The 27,483-nt window shown below is 30.3% G+C and overlaps 1 protein-coding gene across 2 annotated transcripts; it reads right to left on the bottom strand.

Moving 5' to 3' along the window:
• On the bottom strand, window positions 1-26,255 carry LOC123015547 (transient receptor potential cation channel subfamily A member 1). 2 transcript variants are annotated; one of them, XM_044415371.1, is made up of 17 exons: window positions 26,182-26,255; window positions 22,887-23,116; window positions 22,108-22,299; window positions 10,891-11,047; window positions 10,752-10,842; window positions 7,706-7,901; window positions 4,978-5,358; window positions 4,617-4,883; window positions 3,133-3,311; window positions 2,488-3,082; window positions 2,330-2,440; window positions 2,068-2,280; window positions 1,590-2,018; window positions 1,259-1,537; window positions 1,041-1,200; window positions 841-885; window positions 1-723 (listed from the first exon to the last, which is right to left on the bottom strand). In XM_044415371.1, the coding sequence occupies exons 2-17, from the start codon at window positions 23,079-23,081 to the stop codon at window positions 437-439; spliced, it is 3,777 nt and encodes a 1,258-aa protein (XP_044271306.1). In that variant the 5' UTR covers window positions 23,082-23,116; window positions 26,182-26,255; the 3' UTR covers window positions 1-436. The 2 variants fall into 2 exon arrangements, with proteins under 2 accessions (XP_044271306.1, XP_044271392.1); XM_044415457.1 differs by lacking the exon at window positions 841-885.
• Between the last annotated feature and the right edge of the window lie 1,228 nt (window positions 26,256-27,483).

The raw sequence follows: 27,483 nt of genomic DNA, 5'->3' as shown, positions 1-27,483 counted from the left end.
TGTAAACATATATTTTTTAAAGAAAATTACATTTTATAATACATAAAGTGTAGTGTTCAAACAAAGAATAATAAATAAATTAGTCGAAAATTAATATAAATCAGAGAATGTGGCAAAAACTYTCACAAGAAACTAATTATCAAGCACCTAAATTAAGAAATACCCTTCAGTGAGAAGCTAGTGGTCCCAACTCTTCAAAAAATTGTCATAATTTCTGCCACAAGTCACGTATATCAGGTACCTACTCAATAACATTAATAACACCTAACAAGAACGACATAATTCGGTTTATCTTTTCCCCTAGAAAAATATGAATTCTTTTTCATAAAAACTCCAGCTTTACATCTAACACAAGCCTTAGCTTAGTCTTATAATTAAAAACATAATTGGGAACAAATTTAATTAACAACAGTGCAGTTAATTAATCCAAACTAGCCTAAGTGCTGCTGTTTTTATTGTTGAAGCTGACCACAGATCGCAACTTCTTTCTGATTTTGGGAGAAGTCCATTTGCTTGCGTGTCCCATAATGGGTTTAAGATCATTYGGGGAAACACCTTCATCTACATCATCGGCTTCTGTCTTAATTTCCATTTTTTGAACAATTAGCCTCAAAAACTGCTGTTGTGTTTCTAAAGCTGTGGTTATTTCCCTCAACTTTCTCTTAGTYTTGTCGAGTTCGTTAACAACGTAATCCTCAACACCCTCCATTGCCATATCCAAACCTTAAAAAATTAAATTAGCACAATTTCGCAACTGGGCTAACATGAAGAAATAAGAAATTGCAGAATAAGTGTGAAGAAAATAGACAAAAGTGAAGAATAAACAATAACATGCCCTACCATGATGTCGCCATCTTGCTTTGATCTTGTGCTTGTGGTGACTCCCTGTAAGAGAAACATGCTACAACTCGACTTTTGTGCAATTATTTCAACCTCTTGCAAGCTTTATTAAGCTCGTCAGAAATGGTATAAGCATCAAAGTGACAATAGAATGTAATAAAGCATGCAATATATACAAAATCAACTAGAAATGAACGTACCCTCGTCGGAAAAAGGGTTACCAAACCATTTTCGCAAGATGGAGTCGAAGAAACCTAACTTGCATTTGGTGTCGTTTGGATATTCGATCAATTCGCATTTGTCGACCCTTTCAAGGAGCATTTTGGGGAGTTTGCGCTCCAATTCGGTGTGCAATACCACCTGAAATAGCCCCAAGTAGAAATGTACCACATTTTTTTTGAAAAAATTTAGTATGTACCTGCATTGCTAGTCGTTTCAACTGAGCATTTCTCCTGACTGATTCTATGTCACCAACAGCCAAACCAATGAGCAAATTCATCAAAAGAATGGGCATTAGTACCATAAATAGCCCTAAAATGAAAAATGCAGGGATGGGGAAGGGCAAGAATGACTTTTCATCTTCCGTGGTCAAGTAATACGGTTTGACATAAGTCCCCAAAAAGTCAATTTCGCCCAACATCATTGAAAATGTTCGTACTAGACTCATTGGTATTGTTTTGAAGCTAAGATGGTCACCCTAAATAAATTATTTATCAAAAATGATACTATTCAGTACTGAAAGTACTCACCCTTGATAACAAAATGTAAAACGCAAGACCAAATGCTATAATCAGTATAGAAAACACGAGAAGTACTTTTATAAGTGTTTGTAATATCTCCAAAAACATAACTACGTAAATGCCAACTTGGTCAAAGCGTTGTAAAAGGAGAAGGAGGTTAAACCAGCTCAAGAAAACAGTGACTGAAGCACAGGAAAATTGAAGCTCGTACATCGTGCTCCAAAATATTGGAAAAACCATTACGACTGCACAAGTATATAGTACCCAAGTCACCAAGTTGTTGGGATCAAGAAAATACATAAATTTTTGTTGGTACACCTGCACCATCTCTCTTATAGTGTTTAAAATGACATAAGTGATTATAGCCAGAGCACTCATATACATCATTGGGGTTATTTTGACGTTGAGGATATTGGCTTTGCTAAAATTGACGTATTCCTGAAAAAAAAAAATTAAGTAGTGATTGGTACTCTTGACGATTATTTACATCATGTGTTAAATTTGTGGTATTGTAAGTGACGATGTTTTCCTCGTGTCTCATAATTTCGTAGGCAAAACAAGTCACAAATGTGAGGAAAATACTGTAGAATAGAACGTTGGTGAGATGGAAGTACTTCCCGTACGAATTCCATTTCATTTGTAGATACTTTTGGCTTAATGGGTGTGCTAGTAGTTCTACTCTACCGTGCGAAACCATGGCCTAAAACCCATTGGTCAAAATTTTTAGTACTTATGTAGTACTATCATACGTTTAAAGCGGGTAAAGGGATTGGTTTCGAAATGGTTAAAGCGTCTCCCGTCTTGTGGTCCATATCTGCGTAAAACTGTGCACATTGCAAGGCCGAAAAATTGTACTTTATCTGTAAAAAACTCGTTAGAAAAGTTACAAAACCTGATATGGACTAACATAAAACGACTTTGAATCCTTCTTGCAGTTGGCCTTAGTGATACATTTATCTTGGACGGCCTCAAACACCCTTGGCATTGAYGCAATTAGAGCAAGTGTGACATAGGGGTGTTTATTGGACTTCAAGGCCATAACTTCCTCCGCCCGGTCCTCATGAGTGACCATAGCTAACGCAGCTTCTGGAAACTTGTAATAGATGGCGTAGTCAATAGCACTCATCTCCATTTGGTTGTACAAAAGTTTGCAATTCATGGAGAGGAGGAGGGCTATAGCGTTTGGTTTATTCTCCATCGTGGCTAAATGCAACGCAGTGTTGCCGTCTTTGTCCGTCTGGTCAAGGAGATGGGAGTGGACCGAGAGGAGGAGTTCTATGGTTTGGGTGTAGCCATTCATGGCTGCGAGATGRAGGGGATTACGGCCGTTGTGGTCGCGGTGGAGGAGAGCACCACGGTTGAGGAGGAGTTGGACTACGCGGGTGTGGCCTTGCTTGGAGGCGATGTGGAGGGGGGTGAGGCCTTCACCGTCGCTTTCGTTAATAATAAAAGTGCCCTTTTCCGAGTCGAGGAGTTGACGAACTGTGTTGTAACGGCCATATCTGAGTTTAAAATTTAATAAAGAGAAATTCACGTTAAAAGCACAGTTTACCTAGCTGCGAAATGTAGAGGACTTTCGTTGTTATTGTTCTTGAGGTTGATGGTGGCTCCTAATCGTATCAAATTCTCTAAACTTCTGATATGACCTTCTCTACTAGCGTAATGGAGAGGCGAACATCCGGTAATATCTTTTTCGTTGAGCAATTGGAGGAGGCTTGTCTGGGATTTGGCCTTGCAAAAATATACAAAAAATATGTAAACAAATCTAACTTTATTTTATTCAAAAAAAAAAAACCGATTTTTAATTCTAAACTTAACACCTACTCCTTTCCATTCTTTTTATTTTTGAACTTTAAATGACTTTGTTTCTAAAACGAAAACTGGTATAAGAAAAAATTTGTTAAACTTAATAGTTTTAAACTAAATCTTAAATATAAGAAATTATTACAAGATAATAAAAAAAACGTGTGTTGTTACCTGTCATCGACAGTCCATAAATTTTTACAAAATGGAGTTCTTTTGTTGAAGTAACTCGTACTTATAATAGAACGTGTTTTAAGTTTCSTCGACATTTGAACAAACTTTTGAAATGTTTAGACTTTTGAGAAAAAATTAAAGTCATTAAAGTCAGAAAATCAATATTTTTCTACAAAAATACTTTACTTACGTCTTTTGGTTGGAGTTATAAAATGTTTAAAACAASCAACATTTCTGAATAAATAATTGAGTTATTCCACCATAAACAGATAAGTAATATAGATAGATATACAGGGTGAATATAAAGTATGGAACCAAGCGGTTTTATTTTTAATCATTTGCCTCCGGAAAATAATAATTAATATAAACTAAAGTAATATAAAAAATGTGATTGTATTTTCAGAACGAAATGTTGTTTTGTTATTGAGTTATGCGATTTTTTTTGTCAAAATTGAAATTTAGGGAAAAATTTTTTTGAAAAAATTAAAAATAAAGCAGATAATTGTAATCCTTAGTCTATAGCTTTTATGAGAAAAATGATTTTATAGTGGGTTGCCATTTAAAAAAAATATTTTTTTTGTAGAACTCAAAAATAACAGGAAATTTCGAAAAATTTTATTCTTGTTACATCATCACATTTTTAGAGTACTTTATCACTCATCAATTAGTTTTTTCAAAAAATAAATARTTTAAGCAAAAAACGTTTGGTTCCATACTTTTTATTCACCTGGTATAATATAAATGTATAGTAAATAATATTGGAAATGACCTTCAAAAAACGCATAAAAATATTTGAACTTCTGGTTATCAGCTTAATTGCGCCATATTTTGATTGTATTGCTTAATATTACGCAATTTTATCCAAAGTATAAAAAAGCTGATTAGTCAACAATTCGCATCAAGTGTAACATTGAGATAAAACACATTATTCCAACGCTGCACTTTTTAATTTCCCCAACATTTACTCTTATGACGAATAAATCCGCTCTTTTGTCACAAAAATCACGTTTTATCCCTCGTGAAATTTATATAACATTTATGAAACTGCCTCACCGTTACCTTACTAACTTCCGACGCAAATTGTTCTAACCGCCCTCCATTCATCACCACCAGATGTAAAACATTTCGTCTATTAACATCTTTAACGTTAATATCAGCCCCTAGTCTAATTAGGACATGGACTGTCCTCCAACCCCCTCTTAGAGCAGCTAAGAGAAGAGGCGACCGCTTCTCTTTATCCATGGGGTTGATATCAGCCCCTTCGTTGATTAAAAATTCGACAATTTCGGGGTGGTCAAACATGGCAGCACAGTGTAGTGGAGTCATCTAGAACATTTTCAACCAAAAAACAACCATTTTTATACCACACGTTTAATTTCCGTTAAAATAATACCAAAAATCAACTTTTCTAAAAATTCACCTTCTGGACGTCACACGATGCTAAACAGGGCAATTTCTCCTCCGGTTGCATCTTGAACATGAGTTTGACGATGTCGGTAGCTCCCTGAGCACATGCTAAGTGGACAGGGGTCGAAAGGTCGTGCTGTTGAGTGCTTATCTTAGCCCCCGATCGCAAACACAATTCCACTGCTTTAATATCGCCCCCATGAACGGCCGAGTGTAAAGGAACGTTGCCTTCCGAGTCGTAGAACGAAATCATTTCTTCACGCGTACATCCGCGTGATTCTCCCCACTGAAGGAAAATTTCGAGGGTTTTGGAAGAGGCGTTTTTGGCGGCTTCGTGGATGGGGTAGTAACCGTTGTTGCAGGGGCGRCGAGGGCAAGCGTCGAAAACGGAGATCTGAAACGAAGTTTATTTAAGAGRAATAAAATTAGCAATTTCAAATCAGAAATCGTGGTGAAAGGTGGGATTGCATGCGACACAGGACTAAATAAAACAGTTTGGTAGATACATATGAGAAAATGTTTTAAGGTTTGGTTTTGGTAAATCAAAATAAAAAAWAMAAAATAGKTTTTTTTACTGATTACCTGAAACAATTTAACTAAAGAAGAAGAAACTATAAGTGACGCAATAATTACCATTGGTTTAGTTGTGTTAACGACTATTTCTCACTAAAACAACATGGAAATAATTAAAAAAGGTCAATGACAAAGCACTGTATTACAAGTTGTAATAGTAAAACAAAAATAGAAAATAATAATAAAAATAGTGAGAAAACATAAGTCAATGAGTTTGTGGAAAAGAGGAAGTTTTTTTGCAGGAAAGTTTTGGTAGTGAGAAAATATAGAACAATCACAATTTTAAAATTAAGAACTATAAGAATTATGCATAATAAATGCATACACCTACATAAGAAGAACAGTTTTTCTTTGGAACAAAAATTATAAAAAAAAAGAATAAAAAACCAAAAATTATTTTAAAAAAACACTAAATATTTTCACTTCAAAACAAAAAACATGAAGAAGACCTCTAAAATAACGTAAATATATGATTGTGAAGATCTTATAACCATTTTAAAATTGCTGCTTAAGCTTCTAGATTAAAATTGTTTAGGGTTATAAAATCTAAAATCTGATAAAAGAAATGTGTTTTTTAATTATACAGGCTGTATTATAAAAAACGCCCCAAGCCACAACTCCATTATTTTTAAAGATATGACAATCTTCTTGAAACAAAATTAAACAGTTTCTTGTCATCTATTGTTTGGCATAGATGCTCAATCAATGCTGCTTCCTGTTTCACCGGAAGTGACATTAATTTTGGTTCTTTAAATGTAACACCCTGTATTTTTTATTATTTTTAGATTCTTCATAAAATTGTCTTTCAACAAGCTCACTTACGATTATTTATTTATTTAATTTTTGATTTTAGGCAATTTGAAAATTAAAATAAATAAAATAAGCGGTGAAAAAAATAGCCCATTTTTCATTCATTTTATCTAAGACAAGCAAACGAGTAATAACAAAAAACTGTTCAACTTTGAGCAAAAAAGTATCATAACGTCTTTAAATGTAATAAAAATGTAGCTTGGGGCGTCTTTTATATTACAGCCTGTATAAAGATAAAAAAACAAAGATTTGAAATNGAAGTGACATTAATTTTGGTTCTTTAAATGTAACACCCTGTATTTTTTATTATTTTTAGATTCTTCATAAAATTGTCTTTCAACAAGCTCTTTTACGATTATTTATTTATTTAATTTTTGATTTTAAGCAATTTGAAAATTAAAATAAATCAAATAAACGGTGAAAAAAATAGCCCATTTTTATTCATTTTATCTAAGACAAGCAAACAAGTAATAACAAAAAACTGTTCAACTTTGAGCAAAAAAGTATCATAACGTCTTTAAAAGTAATAAAATTGTAGCTTGGGGCGTCTTTTATATTACAGCCTGTATAAAGATAAAAAAAACAAAGATTTGAAATAAAACTTTATTTAACGTCTGAAAAGAATAATAAAGAAATTATTATTTAAAAAAAAATAACTTCTTGATCCTTGAAATTCTTAATATCTTCAAAACTCGAAAACGAAAGCTGACAAATTTTCAAAATTAAATATTGTTTCTACATGATTTTTCTTCAAGCACAAGAAGTATTAGAATATAATTATTATATTTGAATATATTTCTAAAAAAAACTCACATCTGGAGAATATGAATGTGAATTAAACATGTTATTTGTTTGTATTTTAAGATTTTGAAATGAAAGAAGATAACTTATTTGATTCACATTCATATTCTCCAGATGTGAATCAAACATGTTATTTGTTTGTATTTTAAGATTTTGAAATGAAAGAAGATAACTTAAAATTTAAGATTGATTCCTGAAATTTAAAGTTTTGTATCAAGATGAAATCCTAAATACGCTCTAATCCTCACATTTCAAAGCCTTGAAAMTCAGATAAAGCAAAATACAGCAGCTGTGTCGTCCATAAATGTGCAAACAACACGAACAAAATCTTGCAATTAGAAATAAAGTAAACAAGTCGGCAGGACTGAAAAAACACGTAATAAATAACTGATTGAAGATACGAGTAGAAAGCAAATGAAACGTTTTACAAAAAATGAAARTTATTCAGAGAATAATTTGTTTGTGGCGATTTTAATTAATCCTTTCATCAGTCACGAAACTCACCTATCTTACCCAATCTCTAATTGCACTAATTAAAAACAAACTSAAACCCTCACCAATATCCTGGCACACTCCTCGTGGTCGTAAATGGCGGCAATGTGCAGGGCAGTCCTGCCATGTTCCCCACCTTGCAGTATATCAATTTTGTCCTTATGCTTGCCCATCACTTCYAAGACGGACACTTTGTTAAGCTCGGTGACCAAATGGATGGCGGCTTGTTTCTTCTCGTTTAATATATTCGTCTTTACGCCCCTGTAAAAGCCAAAYYGTGCTTAGCCAAGGGTTACTACCCCAATATCGTGTCGCTTAATTTATCCGATATCTAAATTAAYAATTYGTAATAAGAAGATTTTATCGAGAAAAGTTCTATCGCGTGTTTTTACACTAGAATTAATTTMATTTTTTTGGGAGACTAATTTTTCTTTAATTATGAAAGTTTGACAAAAGCGAGTAATGCAGCAATTTGGTAGTTGCTGCAAAATTTAATTACTCCTGTTTGTAATGCARAGCGGGACTTGACAGAATCAACACTGTTACACCAAATGTGATTGTGGAGGGCGAGGGACTAAGAAACGAAATGTTGTGTAAAAAATAGTAAAAAAGTCGATGCAAAAAATTGCCAATTTATCTCCAAACTTTAGCAGCAACGCCAAGGTTTTTCTCACTTCTAGTTTGWAGTTAAGTTAAAAAATTGTATTTTTTTACTTTTCCTTTACTTKAATTGTTTAATTCACTTGTCTAAATGAATTTAAGTAAATAAATTTCAGACACTTTAAGCTTTAAATATGTTTTTGGAACAATGTATTCTTAGCTTGCTAACTAGATAAAAGACTGAGTTTCGAAGGCAAAAAGTTTTCAATTAAGTCCCCAAGTTCCAAATATAAATTCAATAAGTCGCTACAAGATTTCCTACAGASAGCAGCTATATTTATATTTGTTGCCAACGGCTTTCATTCAATAACTTTTACATTTTTRATGAAGTGATCGTGTCTTGAGTTTATATCCTCTTAACTGAAASACAATTTCGCAGTACTTAAATACACTCGCACATATTATAAGATCAACAAAACAAATATTTAATATTTGCCTATAATTTTATTAAATTAAACATTTGTTTTTTAATAAACTTGCATTTCGTCCTTCACATCCTCTTAAAACTTTTTTTGCCTGTATTTCATTTGTAAATAGTTTAAAATCAATAATAAATAAAAAATAAAATCATTAGTTTAGACAAAAAACGCATTGTTTTATATTTTTAATTTTGCTATGAAAATATTTAACATTTTTTACTTATACCTGTATAAAGTAGATTCAATTAATTTAAACAATGACAAATACTAAATAAACATACAGTTTTTTTAATGTATAAATAAATTAACATTTTGGTTAAATAATATTCATATTTTGTATTGCAATTATAAATATTAAAGTTTAATATTTTTTATTATGTTAAAGAAATAAAGTTTTAATATGTTCGGTAACAGTAGTGCTGAAACGCTTTATCGGGTTATTTCTGTGGTTTGCTCAAATACTGGTCACAGTTGAAGCTGCTTTTTGAATGTGGACTGCAACTTTACATTTAGCAATTTAGTAAAAACTGTTTTATTTTTTTTTTTTAATAATTTTTTGTTAATAAACAGAAAACTTTTCATAAACTTTCATATTTGAAAAAATTTCTTGGAACAAGTTTCATTAAGAGAGAATAATGAAAGAATTTGAATTCTACCAMAATAACTTAGCTAATTGTCAGCGATTGAGTAATTTAGTTGTTAGTTAGCGGCAGAATTARCAATGTCGAACTCTAAGCTTGATAATCTCACTAATTAAGTAACAGCTCAATATTAATCCGTACAGAAATAACGCTGAACATGATTATAGGCAGAAAAAATTAAAACTACTCTAAAYTTTTAATAACAAAAGACATTTTTTTTAAATTTTTAAATATTCAGAAAGTCAGTTCTGTTTATTTATCAACTAGACAATAAAACTGTAATAAATCTAAAGCGCTGCTTTGAGGCAACAAATATGACCAAATTTTATGCAAATCACATCAGTTCCACCAGAAATGTGCTTTTAAAAGCCTTTGAAAATGTAATAAATGTCCTTACACTAGCTCTAATGTKTTCCTGCGCACCCTGAATTTTTACAAGGAATGTTGGAAAACCGACTTTACGAAGATATATGCTACCAAAAACTAACTAAAATGTATTTTCAACGCTCTTGGATAACTTTGTATGCATGAGAATAAAAAAATACTCACTTTTAAACTGCTGCAATGCATTATTTACACCGCTAGAATTTGAAAATATTCTTAAAAACACTTGGAGTAAAAAATGGTGGATGCGCCGGGTCAATATTATTATTTTTTTTGTAAAAGCAAAAAAATTTTAAATTATTTAATCAAATTTTTGAGTTAAAATACTAAAACATAATGTACCCATTCAAATTAAATTTCTGTAAAATTCAGGGATAGGTATCATATTATAAAGTTGCGTTGAAAGGATGTTAAATGTTTTAACGTCGTATGAAACAATATCTGTCAGCTAGAATTTACAAACAAGCTACAAAACAATTTGTAAATTTTCTAATTCCAGAGCATTTTCAGTACATTTTCTCTTTTTTTTTCAATTTTTCAACCACAGTGACTGCTTGAACTCCCACCTTCTTTCTCAATTAAACTAACTCGAGCAAGTAATTTTACTCAACTTTCCTCCAAGCACAATTTCTTGGACAACTTCCAACACTTTTCTCGAAAAATGCGTCAAACTAAAAACAAAATAAATGCTGCTGTCTGATTTCATACTCGAGATACAATAAATTTTCAGACGGGCCGTGAATTTTCATTACCGGTCTAAACTTTTACGCTTTAACTGAAACTGGAATTATCAATTTACACCATTCAAAAGTCGGAAACTCAACACAAAAATAATAATTAAAACTGTGGATCTGAAAGGCTGRATTTTGTAATTGGTTCGTTTCCGGATTTTATTTCAAAAACTAATTAAATATTTGGAATWTTTGTAAGCTCCTCAATTAAGTAAATAATCTCATCAGCAAATTTTCCACTTTTAACAYTATCAAATAACCGTCAAAAACACTTACGCTTGGAGGAGAAAATCCACCGCATCGAGCGATTCGTGTTCCACAGCGACATGAAGAGGCGTATTTCCGGCATTATCCTGATTATTAAGATCTGAAAATTGAATTTCAGACACGTCTCAATAATTTCATAAATCCTTACCTCCTCCTTGTGACAAGATAAATTGTAAAATGTTAATTCTGTTCTTTGCTGCTGCTTGATGAGCCGCAGTCCTCCCTCTACTATCCTTAATACTTAGTCTTGTCGGATCAGCGAAATACAGTCTTTGGAATGTCTCCAAGTTGCCGCATTCTGCCACCTGAAATTTTTTCACAAAGTCGATGAAGAGAATATTTTTACATTTCTATGGTTGTTTGAGCGAACAAAAGATTATTTCTGGATTCAAGGTGAAGGGCAGACGCCATTTAGAATTTCAGTCAAGTTTCAGGACTGTTTGTTTTTTCAGAGATGGTGTTTATTGAAGATGATTAGCTTTATCAAATTTGCATATTTATGGACACGGAATTAATAATTTGTGTTGGCGTCATCGTCACTGAAATCCATTCAAGGTCGCAAATTCTGTTTATTTATTTTGCAAGTTCTTATTTCGAGACTAATTATGATTCTGAACTGTTGAAAGTTCCTGAAACTGAATTTCAAACTGAAAACCCGTTAAATCACCCAACTTATSAACAACTTTGATCTTATAATCTAACCCACAGCTCTTAAGATAGTTGCTTAACTGCGAATAGAGTCATTTGAGAGCATAGAGCTTTGATGAAACGAATATAAATACATGACAAGTTTTGWCGTAATAAAAATTGATATTAAAATAATTTAATAAAAAAAAATAGAATAGAARAATATTTCTTAAGAGGCAATAAGTATGTAATAAAAAAAGATAATAAAAAGATCGTAAAAGTTTATGATAAAAATCTTGTGGCCTTTCTCAGGTTTGTTTAAAAATAAAAAATCTTTTTTGTTTTTTTTTATATAAATTCTTACCACTAATTAATAAASAAAAATTCAAGCAAATATTTAATTACAAAAACTGTCGTTTTTATTTTAGAAACTCAAAGCTCCTTTTACTCACTGACTCCTCTTCATTCAGTATTCTCTTGCAGTGTTCGTTTATTCTTTGTCTTAGTTTTTTTCATGAAAGCGATAATTAATATAGAAACAAAACACAGACAATAAAATCAAAAATTGTATATTTTTAATTAAAAAAAAGTTTAGAAAAACAGCTGAAAATGCTGTTAAACGCGAATCTTATTACAACTTTTCTGACACGATAGGAAATATAAAAACCAAAGTTATCATTTCCAGATTTCCAGAATTTCAGACACAATATTGACATTATCGATAATAGAGAACAACTTTCAAAATTAATAAACTGTTTCAAGTTTTAATTTTGTAAAATTTCGGACAAAATAATGATTTTACACCTCTGAATAGCTAATTTCAGAGAGATAATTAATTTACGTACTTCTAACTTTCAATAAACCAATTTCTTAAATTAAATAACAGCTCCAGTTAATGGTTTAACAGCTAACGAGATTGTTGGACGTAATTATATCAAAACTTTTGAAGCAACATWAAAAAAAAATACACGTAGTAAGGTTTGAAAAAATCGTGAGAATAAAGATTGTAAATTAAATAAAAATCTATTACTGAAAAAAATGCAAAAAATTGTTCAAGTAACTTAAGAAAAAATTTCTTCAACTAATTGAAATGCTTTTAAATAAAAAAATTGTACTCTTCTCGTTTAAAACAAATTACTTTTTTTAATAAAAATAAAATTAAAAATCCCGTAAAGTAAAAAACTGCTTTGACTAAAATCGAAGTTCCTCTATTTAAATTAATTTTGCTAACTAACAAGAAAATTTTATTATGTGTGGTTTTTGGTGATGTGCGACCACAACTCCCATAATGGAAATTCCCCTGCAAGGGCAAAATTAATTTTCATTGTTGATAGAATCACTTTCAATTATAATTATAGTTAATAAAATACACATTTTTTACTTATCTATTAATTGATACATGAAATTTTGTTCATAAAATGTTTTCTTTTTTTAAATTCATTGATTTATTATTTTACAAAAAAAAATTGATTTTTTTGTTTCTTAACAAATAGACAGCTTTTTAAAGCTCTTAAATTTTTTTCTTAAATTTACATTAACACTAAACGATAAATGAATCACTGTATGTTAACTGATTCATTTTATGATTTCTATCTGAATCTAGATCCATTTTCGACACTTTTACGTAAATTAATATCTAAAATTTATACCTAACTTTTATCAGTTTCAGTTTCTAAAAACGCTTTGTTTATTATTTCCAAAAAAAGATTTTACACAAAATTTTGTTTTGTAACTTTAACAAATAGATTAAGCTTTTTGAAATCTTTAAAAATATTAAAATCTGTTCTAATTTATTAAAAATAACCAACACTGAACGATACATGGATCACTGCACGCTTTTTTTGCCCTATATTTGACTGATCCCAATTTCAAACTTGACGATGATGAATTGTAGTTATAACCAATTTTTTCAAATTGATTGCTCCTTGTGGAACTTATTACAATCACTCATACCAAAAACATTTTCATTTAGTCGTAAAAGGATGCTGTAATTTACATTAAAACACCATCACTTAAAACAAACGACTCGGTTAATCAGTAATCTATTCTCGTAGTAAATTCTAGAGCTGTGCTATTCAACATATAATCATTTCGATTCAACAAGTAGCATTTATCATTCTGATTACAGAGTTAGACAAATGTACTGCGTTTTGTTAACTGACGCAATTCTAACAATTTAAATCAACAACTAAAACAAAAATTCAATTTCTACATAAACAAATCGAAATATTAATTATATGGGATCTCTCCTGTTTCCTGAACTTATGACGCGTTCTCGACTGTTATATGTGTATTACATTACGTAAGAAACAACTCAATTTATTTACCCAATGAAATGACATCGTTGTTCTAAATATATTTGTATTAGGAGCTTATTTCTTTGAAAATTCAATCACCAACTTGAAAAAGATTCCTTTTTCGATTCGATATAAATCAACTTTCAACTCATTGTCCTGGAAACTGAAAATTGTTTAAAGCTCAAAGAGTAGTGCTTGATTTTTGCTCCAAAGAACTTTGTCGAATGTGTTTATTAATTTTTCCACGTCTTTAATTTTTTAGTGACTAGTGACTAAAAATTGTTCTTGCAACGACTTTTTCAATCATTTTTCAATAATTTTTGAACATTATTATTTGTCTGATCTAATCAGAAACTTATTTATTATTCATTTCAAGTTTTAAATCACATTCCATAAAACGCTGCTTCAGTATTTACATCGAGTTCATTTTCTCATTATGCAAAACTCTTAAAGTAAACGATTGTGATTCAGTTCTAAATCAAGACAAAATTACATTTATTAGGACAGTTTGCGTTGGTTTTTCAGGAAATGTTTATTTCAAAAATTTTGAATTGCATTAAATAATTCCACAAGCAGAAATTGCTACACCAAGGTGATTACTTTTTTTAAGGAATGAAAAGAGTTTGGTGAAGTCTCTACAATCTCAAGACATGACAAAAGCTCTCATCAGCTTGCACAAAACTGACAAGTAAAAACTTAAAGCTTCAGTGAATTTCATCCTACACTTTGTTGAATAGAAATAATCTTGTCTTCAGTGGTCAGAAAATGAGTATTTTGGTTTTAGCTTTACTCAGAACGCGGTTTCCTATTTACTATTTGCTTAAAGTTTGTTGCAATTCTGCTTACAAGGATCCTACAACAGACTATGAGTGGTTCATATGGCAAATTAAAAATTGTCATTATAAAAATTTTGATTACGCAAAATTCTTCTCACCTATTTTAATATAAATTAAGTTTTTCACAAAATTAGGAAAAAACTAGAGTAAATAAATTTATAAATAAATAAATAAAGAACAATAACCTTATAAAAACAAAAATTGTAAATTTTGCAAATGCTAAAAAAGATGTGAATCAAGTCTGTTAAAGAAACTAAAAAAGTGCTCTGTAAATTAGCTAAACTAAACAAATTAACTAAATTTATTATTGTACTTCAAAGATTCTAAATTGCATTAAAAAGTCCACAAGCAGAAAAYTGTTACTTTTTTAAGCTCTAGAGATGAAAAGATTTTGATGTAGTTTCTACAGTGCTAAGACATGACAAAAGCTCTCATATAAAGTAGTGCAATATATACAGGCTGTTCCGTTTTTATTGTTACAAATTTAAGCAGGTGATGGAATAGTCAATTTTAAGATAAAAGCTTCCTATGAACATGTTTCGAAAAATATTAAATACATCTCCTGAAAGGGGTACATTTTTTCATGAATTTTTTCCAATATTTCAGCAATCATTGTTGATAAAATTCCAAAATTTGGTACAACTGATACCCTTTACACACCCAAACAAATTCAAAAATAAAATGTCGAAATTTTTATACTGGGGGGGTTTAGGGTAAAAGTACTATAAATAGTTTGGCTGTTGGTTCTTGCCACTTTCAGTCACACAATTTTAAATTTCATAGTTTTTCACAGAAAATAGGTTTCTTACGTTTTTTCAATACAATTTATCGTTTTTGAGTAAAATCAGTTAGCAATATGTGTTTCAGACCATAAAGAGAATAAAAATTAAAAAATAAATTCCGTTAAAGACCCCCGATCTTTAAATTTGTTGAAGTGTTTTAAGGATATCAGCTGTTCCAACTTTTGTAATTTTATCTATTCTGCAATAGTGGAAAAACCTCATTAAAAAACGAATTTTTTCAGGGGGTGTAGCTCGCTGTATAGTAAAAAGCTTAAAGCTTTGGTGCATTCCTTTCTACACTGTGTTCGATAGAAATAATCTAAATTCTTCTTGCTTTTGTGGTTAGAAAATAAGTATTTTGGTCGTAGATTTGAATCCAACTATTGCTTCATATTTATTATTTACCATTTGCTTAAAGTTAATTGAAATTCTGTGTAAATAACAAAAAATTAATAAAAATAACCCAAAATAAATAAAACAAAAACAAAGTTGCAATTCAGAAGCAAATTTTTATAGCGAATTTCAAAATTTTCTTTTTATGTTAAATTAAACTAATAGAAAATAATTAACTAGTTGATCTTTGAAACAAATTTGTCTGAGTTGTATTATTATTAATTTTTCTTTAATTTATAAGTATTTCAAATTTTAACAACCCCAGTAACAGATCTTAACAGACAATTGTTTCAATTTTTTAAACGAAACTTTTGTTGTAAGATAAATTTCCATGTTTTGGCCGCAGTTTGTCTCGAATTTGGTGTCGTTTCTCACCGTAAGAATTTCGCTGATTTCTTGTACGGACGGTTTCTTGTAAAAAGTCTGCAACCTGAGTACTTTAGTCCATTGCTTCGCCGTCCTGACAGACCCGCAAACGGCCATCATGCGATTCGGTGTGAACCCCAGTTTTGTAAAGTTTTTTACAACTCAACTCAAACAATAAATCGAAATGTCTTCGCGCCACCGACGACCGAACGACTGCCACCAGCCAAAGGATTGCGCTTTTGCTATCCTTCGGCCTCACTACGCCGAATCTGGAGGATCACAGGACCTTGTTTAATGAACATTCGAGGATCGGGTAACGCACTTTGCTAAAAGTTTACGACTTGGGACAATTACGACGCGAAAAAAATTTTTTCCAGAGTTTATTTCGAAGTTCATTAGTGGGGTATTCAGGCAAGACTTTTCATAAAACATGCAAGTTTCCGGTCCATTATTATTACATCTGATCACGTATTATAGGAGAAAAATCCTTGATGGGGAAAAAGGATAAACGTCATGCAGATGTGTGTAATACGCAAATATAAATCCGATAATTCCGGAGCGTGGAATGGAAATTCCGGAGCTCCCTGGAGTATTTGTTTGACTCCTGGATATAAACAAACCCTCACAGGATAGTTTTTACCAAAGAATTTGATTTCAATTACTCGAAGATCCTCTTTGTACTTGACTGCTTTTGTAACAAAGGACATTTTGTGTAAAGTGGACACATTTTATCAATCTTGCTAGCACTCATGCAACACATAAATAATTTATCGTAATTGTCAATTAACATTTATTTTTGTTTAATTTCTGGTTCCAACTACTTCTTTTTTATTTTAGAATATGCAACTAAAAATTTGCATTTTTGAAATTCTACTGCATTGTAAATTTTGCATTGGCAAAGCAGCATAAAATAAAACAACTTCGCACTTTCGGGATACAATTGTCTCGATTTTGGGATTTTGGCCCAAATCCAAACCGATTTAATGAATGTCTACCCCAAAGTCGGGTTGACCTGGTTTCTTATTAAGTTTTTTAGGTGAAATTGCTCTTCCATGGATGCAACAATTTATATCCTACTTTCATCAAAGATGCATTACTCGTTTGATAAATTGTTTACAAACAATTTAAATTTAGTAACGACTTGTTTTATTACACTTTGAGTCGTTTTCTATCAATAWAATATGAGAATTGAAATAAAAAAACTGAGAAAATGTACAATTTTTCCGGAAATAGCATCACCGTTAATGCACCCGAGACGCCACAATCAATATAAATGAGATCGCTGAAAAATCGCAACGAAGACATTTTCCCACTGTCATCACCCGTAAGAGTTCCATTATTGACACACGAAGAAAAATGACGTTATAGTCTGAAGGTTTCAAGGGAGAACAGGAGCGACGTGATCTCATAAATTCCCTTACACACACCACTCCGTGAATTTTTCATCCGATTTGTAATGAAAACAGAAACACAACAAACACCCAACTCACTTGGATAGCGGTTGCTCGAGCCAAGTCGATGGTTTTTCGCCAATTGTGCATCCTGAAGAGAGGTTGCTTCGTGATTGAAAGGACACAAGTTATGATATCATAGAGGTGTGCTCGAGGGAGTTGTGCTTTGTAGGAAATGAATGTGCGTGAGTTGGACGGCTTTTTTCACACAATTTAATTGTCCTGTAGGACTCTTTACGGGTGACTAATTTGATTGCATTGGCCCAATTTGTAATTTTGGTAATTGTTGGGGTGTTGTTTTGTGGAATTGGGGCAAATGATGCTATCGCAAAAGATGTAATTATCCTTTTTTGTGGTAACTTCAAAAGTATGCATGAATTACTGAAATTTTCTAATTTTTTTAACTTTTGTATTTTTGGTAGAAGAGCTCAGAGACCACAAAAATTGTTAAAAGCACTCAAAATTATTTTGAAGAGAAGTATTTTCTAACAATTTTAAATGCTTTCAAAGGAAGTACTTTTTACAATTCTTTAATCATCATTTATTTTTCAAACTTTGTATAACTTATATTGAATGCGGCGTCATACATACTCGTAGTATTCTTGACAAAACTGTAAATGTATCACAATATCTTATAATAATTGTGTTAAATAAAAAAAGAACATGATTGCTCAATTGCACAGTAGTTAGTACAAAAACCATATTTTATCTTATTTGTACTATAAAACTTAATTTAAAAAACACGACTTCCTAGCCGAGATCTACATAATCTTTCCTCTGACCCAAAAAATTGAGAATATAAATAGTATATTATATCACAAGGTAGACAAGAGATTTTTTATAGCCGAGCTGTATAAATGCTGTATAAAAATCTTCTCTACCGTGTTTTATATAAAAATTTTTCACTATTAGCACATTTATTACCCAGAAGCACAATGATGAAATATATACCCCTACTTAATGGACATGTTGTCACACACGTAACATGTCGTAATTCACAACTACTATTTTTGTTAATTTACTATTGCTTATTATTCCAACCTAAGTTAATAACTCAGGTAAGTAATTAATTACTGTCATTTTTGTACTTCTGCAACTATTAAAGGAATTTTATAGCTTCATAATATAAAAAAATTGTTAAAAAAAAGTGTTAAAATTTGCCTCACTACCTCACTATTTTTACAATAAATAAACCCATTTGTTGTTTTGACAGTTTTGACATAGAAGTATTAGAGTTGAGGTTATTCTGATGTTTTTAATGAGGAAATTTAAGTCTTTTTTATTTCATTTTGCATTAAATTCATCTCGAAAATTTGCCGTTAGTACTTGTGATAGTAATAGTTTTCAATAATAATATTTGTATCAATGTAATACCCTCCAACATCGACATTTACCCACCTCTTATACATTATAGCCCTTGGTCCATAATAAAAATTATTATTGACTACTTGCAGAGAAAAACAACTTCACAATCTCTCGATAAACTAAATAACGGTATATTTTAAAGCTAGTAGCGAAAAAAAAAAATTCATGTTCAAAAGTTAGAATTTTTACGTTAATGTAGTTTCTAAAGTTCAGATTTTATTGAAAATTTGTGTCCAAAAAAAGTAAAAATAGTAAATAAAAATACGAGTTGCAAAAAACATTCATTCAAGCAAGAGTCTGAAATTCCAATATGAACCAAGTAGCGGCGAGTTGAAAAACACAAAATTGCCTGAATGCAAATACATTACTATTTTCTCTATTTTGCACTTTTTTAAGACGTTTAAAAAAATAATTTAGGGAATTTTGAGTCAGTTGCTGACATATATTAGTATCATTCATAAAAGCACTAGAAAATTCAACTCAAACTCACATTTGTCATTGTCTATAATAGAGAAATGAATTCTCAACATTTTTTTCATGTTCGCCACCAAAAATTCGGAAAATTGGTAAGTTTATTGCAAGCAGTTTACTGCATTGTGACCAACATTAAAAAAATGAAGTACCTTAGAAAAGTAACGCACTGTGAAAAGCGGTACGACTTTGATTTTTATATACAGGGTGTTCGGTCCAAGTCGCCCCGGCTGATAACACCTAAACTTACTTCTTTTTTTCAAAAAGTAAATATTTAAGTAATAATATTCATTCTTGGCTTTCTTAATAAATGTATCAATTTTTTTTAGCACAAATGCTACCAAATTTAGTTTTTCAAATAGACCACTTATGTTTTTTTTCCTCGAAACAATAATAATTGGCATGAAAAATACGGTAAATCACTATTTATTACATTTTGCGTAACACAATGCAATCAGAAAACATCTTAAATCTTAGAATTTTACAAGGAAATTGGTCGCGTAGCCTGATTTTTAATTTTAAAAGAAAGGTATGAATAAAAAAAATGCTTGGATACAGTTTAATTATTGGTTTGACAAATCTAATTTGTCGGTTGATGAGCGAGTTCTCTTATGAAAACTCTTGGATTTTCTTCAACTGATAACAGAACATTCAGATTATTATTTTCTTGTTCTTCACTAAGAACCACAAGTTTTTTAGTTTTAAGAAGCGAACCTGTTTGTCTCAGTTATTTTTCAATTCGACTAAATATCCAACGATTTGGGTGAACTCTAATTGGGTATTTTTCTCTATACTGTCTTTCAGCTTCCGCTCTATTTTTAATTGCACTTTAAAAATTCTTCAAGCTGATCTACCAATTCGTCGTAATTATTATCATCCATTATTAAAAATCTCAGCAAGATTTATTGACAAAATAGGCTTCGTCAAAATAACAAGTGAACGATATCCAAGAATATTGCTTTTTGCATGAATACCTTGACAAGTAAAATCCGCCTACGTTGCAAAATTTGCTAATAAAATTCTAAAATTTAAAATGTTTTTTGAGTGCATTATGTAAAGTAAAATGTAATAAATAGCTGCTTACCGTATTTTTCATTCCAATTATTATTGTTTCGAGGAAAATAACATAGGTGTTCCATTTGAAAAATTAAATTTGGTAGCATATCCGGCCACACCGGATGTGCCAAAAAAATTTTATGCATTTACTAAGAAAGCCAGGAATGAATAGTATTATTTGAAAATTTAGTTTTTGAAAAAAAAGTAAGTTTAGGTGTTATTGGCTGGGGCGACTTGGACCGAACACCCTGTATGTTAATGTTGACAGCTTTTACTAATCATTTACAAAATTTTATTAAGGTATTTAAACATACAACTGACAAAAAAATCGTAAAGTTTCTTTGTTTCGAACACTTCATCGAGTTGAGAACCATAATACGTAAACAAATGGCACATGAAAACGCAAAAAATATCTATTCAAATTGCCCACTTCAGGAAAAATGTGACTTTTAATTAAAAATATACGTTTGATATCTACGTGAAAGGAAAGGAATTTTTGGTACACCTAAACGAGTTCATAGCGTTGTTAAAAAAAAAAAATTCAATTAAAAACAATAACTTTCATTAATAAGTTAGTAGGGTTTAATACACTGTATAATAGCAAAGTGATTAATTAGTTACTACTTAAACGTTTAATTAGAGCTTTATTAATTTTATAGTAATCAGTTAATTAAACGAAGGTCAAAGGAATCTCTACCAGTAGGTAATTTATTTTCACATTTACTATCTTGAATGAATATGTATCAAAATTTTAGTCAAGATATAGTTAAAAAAATATAGACATTAACTAATTAAAATTAAATAAATTGATGTCTAATTTTAGCTCCTTATTTACATCACTTTTTTTCACTGTAGTTGAAAGGTTTCTTTAGATATGTAGTCATAAAAATACAAAGTCAATACAGAATCAGAACAAGTATTGAGAATGTTCTCTTTTATTTTGCAAGTTGGAAATAAAAAACAAAAAAATATTACATTTTTAAAAGAATAGTACTTGTATACAGTATGACGAATATGTATTTTAATAAGAGATCTAGTTAGAATTACAGAACCAAAACATTCATTTAATGGGATAGCAGCTTCAGACAGAATTATTAAATTTATCAGGAAAAGCAGGAAGGCAAATTATCATCATGTGTGCTTCAGAGTAGAGAGAATTGCTTTAATAAAACCGAGTGCAAACCGGTTAAGTTAAGAAAAGTAAATGTTTTTTATATAAAATGAAAAAAAACAGTAACTTTGGCTGATGATTGAAAAGAAATGATCAATTCAGGACGAGTAATAATAATATCATGAAAAATTAATCTCGTTAACAATTTTTTTTTTATTAGTATATTATAAGAGACTGCTTTGTGACGACATTCTCAAATTTTTTGTAATTAATGAAACCCCCACAGTTGCAATAAAAATTTTATTTGTTTGTTAAATAAACAGATCAGTTCTTATTACCATTAATAGCAGTTTCCTTGAAAAGTGCTAGAATAAGTCCACACTCAACTACGTTTAGTTTATTAAGTAAGAAACAAAATATTCTTGAAGCTATCAAAGCTACCGTCATAGAAATTCTAATGCATTTCCATTATTTAATTAAACAGAAGAGTATTTTCTACAATAAAAAAATTCAAGCGCCACAAAAGCTTGAAAAATAAGCTTTTCATAGACCCAGAAACGTTTTCCCACTCAATAAAAACGTCGCTTAACACAATTTAAAAGCTCCTCACCCGCAATATCCGGAAAGGACTTTCCGTCATGAGACAGATCCCGCCGTTATCCTCCGGCGGTTTTCCGGCATTACTCAATCTGTGCATTTTGACGGAAGATGGCAGCATGTTTTGTAATTCACTCGGCGATCCGGAGACACTCTTGTGACCGGAAGAAGGGAGGATCGAACGAAGCGAAGACATCAACCAATTCTGCAAAATTAAATAACAATTTTTTAATTAATCAAACTGCAACAAAAGAGTAGAAAACAACTGTTGCATAAACAAGCGACACAATCCTGATAAAACCATGATAACAATGATTTTATGGTAAACAAATTTACAAAAAATAACCAGATTTCTTAAAAAAATAATAAAACACGCTGTTATGTCAACTGTAAAAACCGAGACTGAAAAATGCTGCAAAAATTTATTTAAAAAAAATAGAAAAACATTCAAACAAACGAGATAATAAAAAAGCATAAAAAATCAACTTCTGAATTTATTATCAGAAAAATCTTCATAGTCCGAGAGCAATGTTAAATAATGCAGCATTGACATGGATGAATAATGCATTTGGGTCTATGTCGTCCGAGAAAATCCTTAATGAAATCCAATTAACGCGTCGAAAAAACAGTGAATTTCCTCATTAAAAATCACGTTCTAAATTTAAACCCTCGTAAAATTTAATCGGAAAATTTTATCTCGAGGGTTCCATATCGTACACCATATGGCCCCCTGACACCAAACATCCATTGTTCCGCTAATTAGCGCTTATCAAAATTCGATTGATTACTCACGAGCGTGTCTCGGCGAGTCCGGTCCTGCGGCGACGTTTCGGACTTTACTTCATCAGGATAGATGGTGATTTTTTCAGGCACTTCGACCGATGGGAGAACTGTGATGATGGGCGTCGATGGACTAAGTCTTTGGGGCTCTTCGGTGTCGATTCGCCACGATCTAGCAGTCTGAAGGAGTTGCATTAGGTTTGGCATTGCGGGACGCCCCACTTGGGGCACACCTAGAGGGCCTGAAAAAGGAGTTTGATTGCTGATTTTGACCGATATGTGAATGTGAGTCATTATTGTCACTTTGGTAATTGAATGAAAAAATTATATTGGACATTGCATGAGGGATGATGAAAGAAGGAATCGATATTGCTCGCTAATTAATTCTCTGTTTATTTAGTCATATGCTAAAATTGCCACAGATAATTTAAGTGCTTTCTACGTTTGTTTTGAATCAAACAAACAGCGATTAAAATTAAGAATAAAATTTAATTTACCAAAGAATGTATACAAACTGGACCAAAAACGTTCTAATTTCATAATTCTTAATCGCTCTCACAAAATATAAACACTTAAAAATAGCGGAAAAATTAAGGCGGGCAAATGTTAAAAACAAAAAAAAAAATATTTGAATCAATTTTAATTTGTTTTTTATAATTTAAAGACAAAAATGCAAAAACCCCAATAGCCTTTATTTTTTTTTTGAATATCGTCTGTAAAGTAAGTCAAAATTATTTGCTCTTTAATAAAAGATTCTTTTATGTACAAAAAAATTTGTAGATAGAAGTCCTACACATATTTTTTCACAAGAAAAGTAATCAATTTAAGTCTCAATATAAAAAAATGCAATTAATATAAGCTTAAATTAAAATTAACGAAATATTGTGAAAGAATTGGATATATTTTGACAAAGTAAAAAGTATGTCAGAAAAAAAAGTCCAATTAAAAAGAAAAATAAAAAAGCAATCTGAATTATTTAAAATAAAGTTGACTTCAACCTCGTAATGATTCCAGGTTTTAATTAACTACTGCCATTAATGCACCATATGCATGCAGAATTTTTACAACGTTGTAAATTTAATGAGTAAAATGTGTTCATTCATTTTATATTATCTTTCATCAACATTTAATTTCCGGGAAGTTCACACTATTCCCTGCACGGAAACCGGATAATCCTAGTAAAAGTTCACTTAACTTTACTTTACATTTTTAATAGACAAGTTAGAGTAACATACAAAAACATAAATTGTAAAAAATCGAAATTAGATGTGCCTTATAAAAAAATCTGAAAAATTAAAAAAGCAATGAGTATTGTTATTTTTAAAATTATCTTCCCGATTTTTTTTAATTTTTTTAAAATTCAAATTTATATACATAATATGTAATACAATTTTTAAAATTATTCTTCTGGCACTAAATTAAACTAATTTTGTATTAAAGACAATTGTCAATTTTGCACAACTAGAAGATTTAACAAATTAAAATAATAAATATTAATACCCGGCGCCTCCACCACGATTGTGTCGTAAAGAGAATTTTATTTAAAAAACTTATAATTTAAAATAAATTTGAGCAATTTTTTTATTTCATGAGCTTTTAAATTTATTGATTGACTACACTGACATAAACAATACTTTTTTTTTTGAAAATAAGCCCAAAAATAATGTAACTGACACTACAAATACAGGCTAGAATATAAAAAACACCTCAAGCTATAATTTCATTAATTTTATAGCTATATTAGACAACTGTTTTTTTATACAGTTTAAAAATCGAGTTTGTAGTTTAAATTCGAGCCACCATTATAAGGGAGCCAGAATATAATGGACAGAAATTTTTAAATTGTCTTTAAAACTTTTTCCAACACTAAAATTAAATAATAAATTTTACTAAATTCAAAAATTGTTGTAAAGAAATTTGTCAAAATTGCAAAATGCCAATATAAGAGTATTTTATTTAAATACTTATAAATACGTTATGATTGACAACGTTTTTTATAGAAGAGCGTATATTAACAGCAATTTAAAATGTAAGCTTGAATGCACCATAAAAACAGTTTCAAATATTAGTGTTGAAAAAAAAATATTGCAATATTTCTTTGATCAAAGTTGAACAGTTTCTAGTTATCAGTCGTTTGCTTGTCTTAAATAAAATAAATAAAAGTGTTCTACTTTTTCCAAAAAATACTTTAATTTAATTTTCAAACTGCCTAAAGGCAAAAGTTTGTGATAAATAATAGTTGAATTTTAATGCTTTGATATTTAGTCTTGAAATTTTTTATTTGGATTTGCTACAATTTCACTGTTCTTAGTACCTTATTATAATTTTTACACTTTATTATTAATTACTCTTCACAATGTTAGTATCTTAATAATCAATCAAAATTAAAAAATAATTCTAATACTAATTTGTTCGTATACTTTCAATTATTATTTAAATGACCTTGCGTACCTGCAACTTAAAGATTCTAACTTTAATTTTAACCTAACCTTAACCTTCAGCATATGCAGTAACATATTACGATTTTCAATTCCGCTCGTCACAGGTAAGATGTATGATTAATCTTTTTGCAATTGTAATGCAATAGCTTGTTTATTTTTTCTATGAAAATAGAGTAGACAAAATAGAGCAATAAAGATATAACCCAAGAAATACGATCACTGCAGTTTATTTAAAGATAATGACATTTAAATAATAGATACTTGAAGCTCAAATTTCGCAAAAAGAAAAATTTTATTGAGAAATAATAGAAAACACAAAAGCATCAAATGACATTACAATCGTCAATTCACTCGTTTAATTCAAATAAATTAAATAATTTCTATGATCTGGTTTTGTGTTGTCTGCTAAACATTATTTGTGAATATTAAGGTACATTTTTCTAGTTTTTAACCCTGTAAATTTATAGTGCATAATCAATTAAAGAAGAAAATGAAGTGACGCATTATTTTATGAGCTGTAGCTTATATAAAAGAGTCAACAAACAAGTTCTAGTAATTATTATAATTGCGACTTTTCCTCCTTTTCCGGGAAACAAAACAACAGATCTTCAAAGGATTCAATATTTCAAATGATATTCAAAAATAATATTTAKTGACCATGACCAATGTTGATCGATGAAAATATCCAAAATATTTTAGGCATTTTGAATTAAGCTCCAATTTYCGAATCGAACTTTTCCCTAATTATCCCCCATCGCGTTTGATTCAAGAAAATTCCCAAAACTTGGTAACACAACACTCACCTCTAATTGATATTAAATTTCCCAATCAATTAACAAAACAAATCCTCTAATGATCGAACTTACCAAAACTTGCCAAAAAGCCAACACTGCACCAAACTTTTCAGTCTGTAAGCACTCACGTGTGGCTCGGATTCATACTCGGGAAAAAATGAAACTTATCATCCTGATAATACGATCGAATAGATTGGACGCGCATTCGAGACACTGAATTATCCACAAATTGCCGATGACAAGATTGGATGTTGTGCTGTTTTTCAAGTGGGAGAAGGGGGAGGGGGGAGCTTTCAGGAGATGTGCTCGAGCTTTGGCTCGTTTCAGGCCTATGTAATGAATAATTATCCACGCGACAGATGATAAGCGAGTGTCACATATGATTAAAATTTTTGCATAAAATAAATAGATAAAAATCATGAAATATAATAGAGTATTATACAAGGTGTTCCGTCTAAACAACACATTAGAAGGTTTGCGAATACTAAGATTTGAGTCTTGCTCAATAAAAATATTTCCAAAATTGTAGCACTTCCAATTATACCAGAAGTGAAAATTGACTTTTTTTATTGCGTTTTTAGATTTTTTAAATTTTGATTTACTTATTTGAAAATTTTTGGTTTTGCATCTTGCTCTTCAAGAATTCAATAAAAAAATTCAATTGGACACTTTTGGTTATTATAAAATTGTATTTGAGCAATTGTAACAGAAAAGTTGGGTGTTTTCATTGGTGTATTAAAAATTAATAAAAAAGTTAACAAACCCTCAAAATTAAAAGTTACATTTAGAAAAGTACACATAACTTAATTTTTTCTAATGCCAGAATTTTAATAATTAAAAATAATAAAAATCAATTTTTGAAAAAAAAGTGCAAGTCAAAAAAAGTTAAAAATTTTGAAAACAGCTACTATATTTAGTTTAAGGAAAGCTAAAAAAAGGTGTTCCATCTAAACAGCACATTAGGAGGTTTGCGAATACTAAGATTTGARACTTGCTCAATAACAATATTTCCAAAATTGTAGCATTTCCGATTATGCCAGAAGTGAAAATTAACTTTTTTTATTGCGTTTTTGAATTTTTAAAATTTTAGTTTACTTTTTTGAAATTTGTGGATTTGCATCTTGCTCATCAAAAATTCAATAAAAAAAATTCAATTGTCCACTTTTGGTTATTATAACATTGTATTTGAGCAATTGTAACAGAAAAGTTGGATGTTTTCATTGGTGTATTGAAAATTAATACGAAAGTTGACAAACCCCCAAAATTAAAAGTTACATTTAGAAAAGTACACATAACTTAATTTTTTCTAATGCCAGAATTTTAATAATTAAAAATAATAGAAATCAATTAAAAAAAAAAGTACAAATCAAAAAA

Source organism: Tribolium madens, unplaced genomic scaffold (assembly GCF_015345945.1).
Source record: "Tribolium madens isolate multiple individuals breed KSU strain unplaced genomic scaffold, Tmad_KSU_1.1 Scaffold_11;HRSCAF=98;Tcas5.2_LG3b, whole genome shotgun sequence".
In the NCBI taxonomy this organism is placed as follows: Eukaryota; Metazoa; Arthropoda; class Insecta; order Coleoptera; family Tenebrionidae; genus Tribolium; species Tribolium madens.
This window is presented reverse-complemented; position numbering and strand designations above follow the sequence as displayed.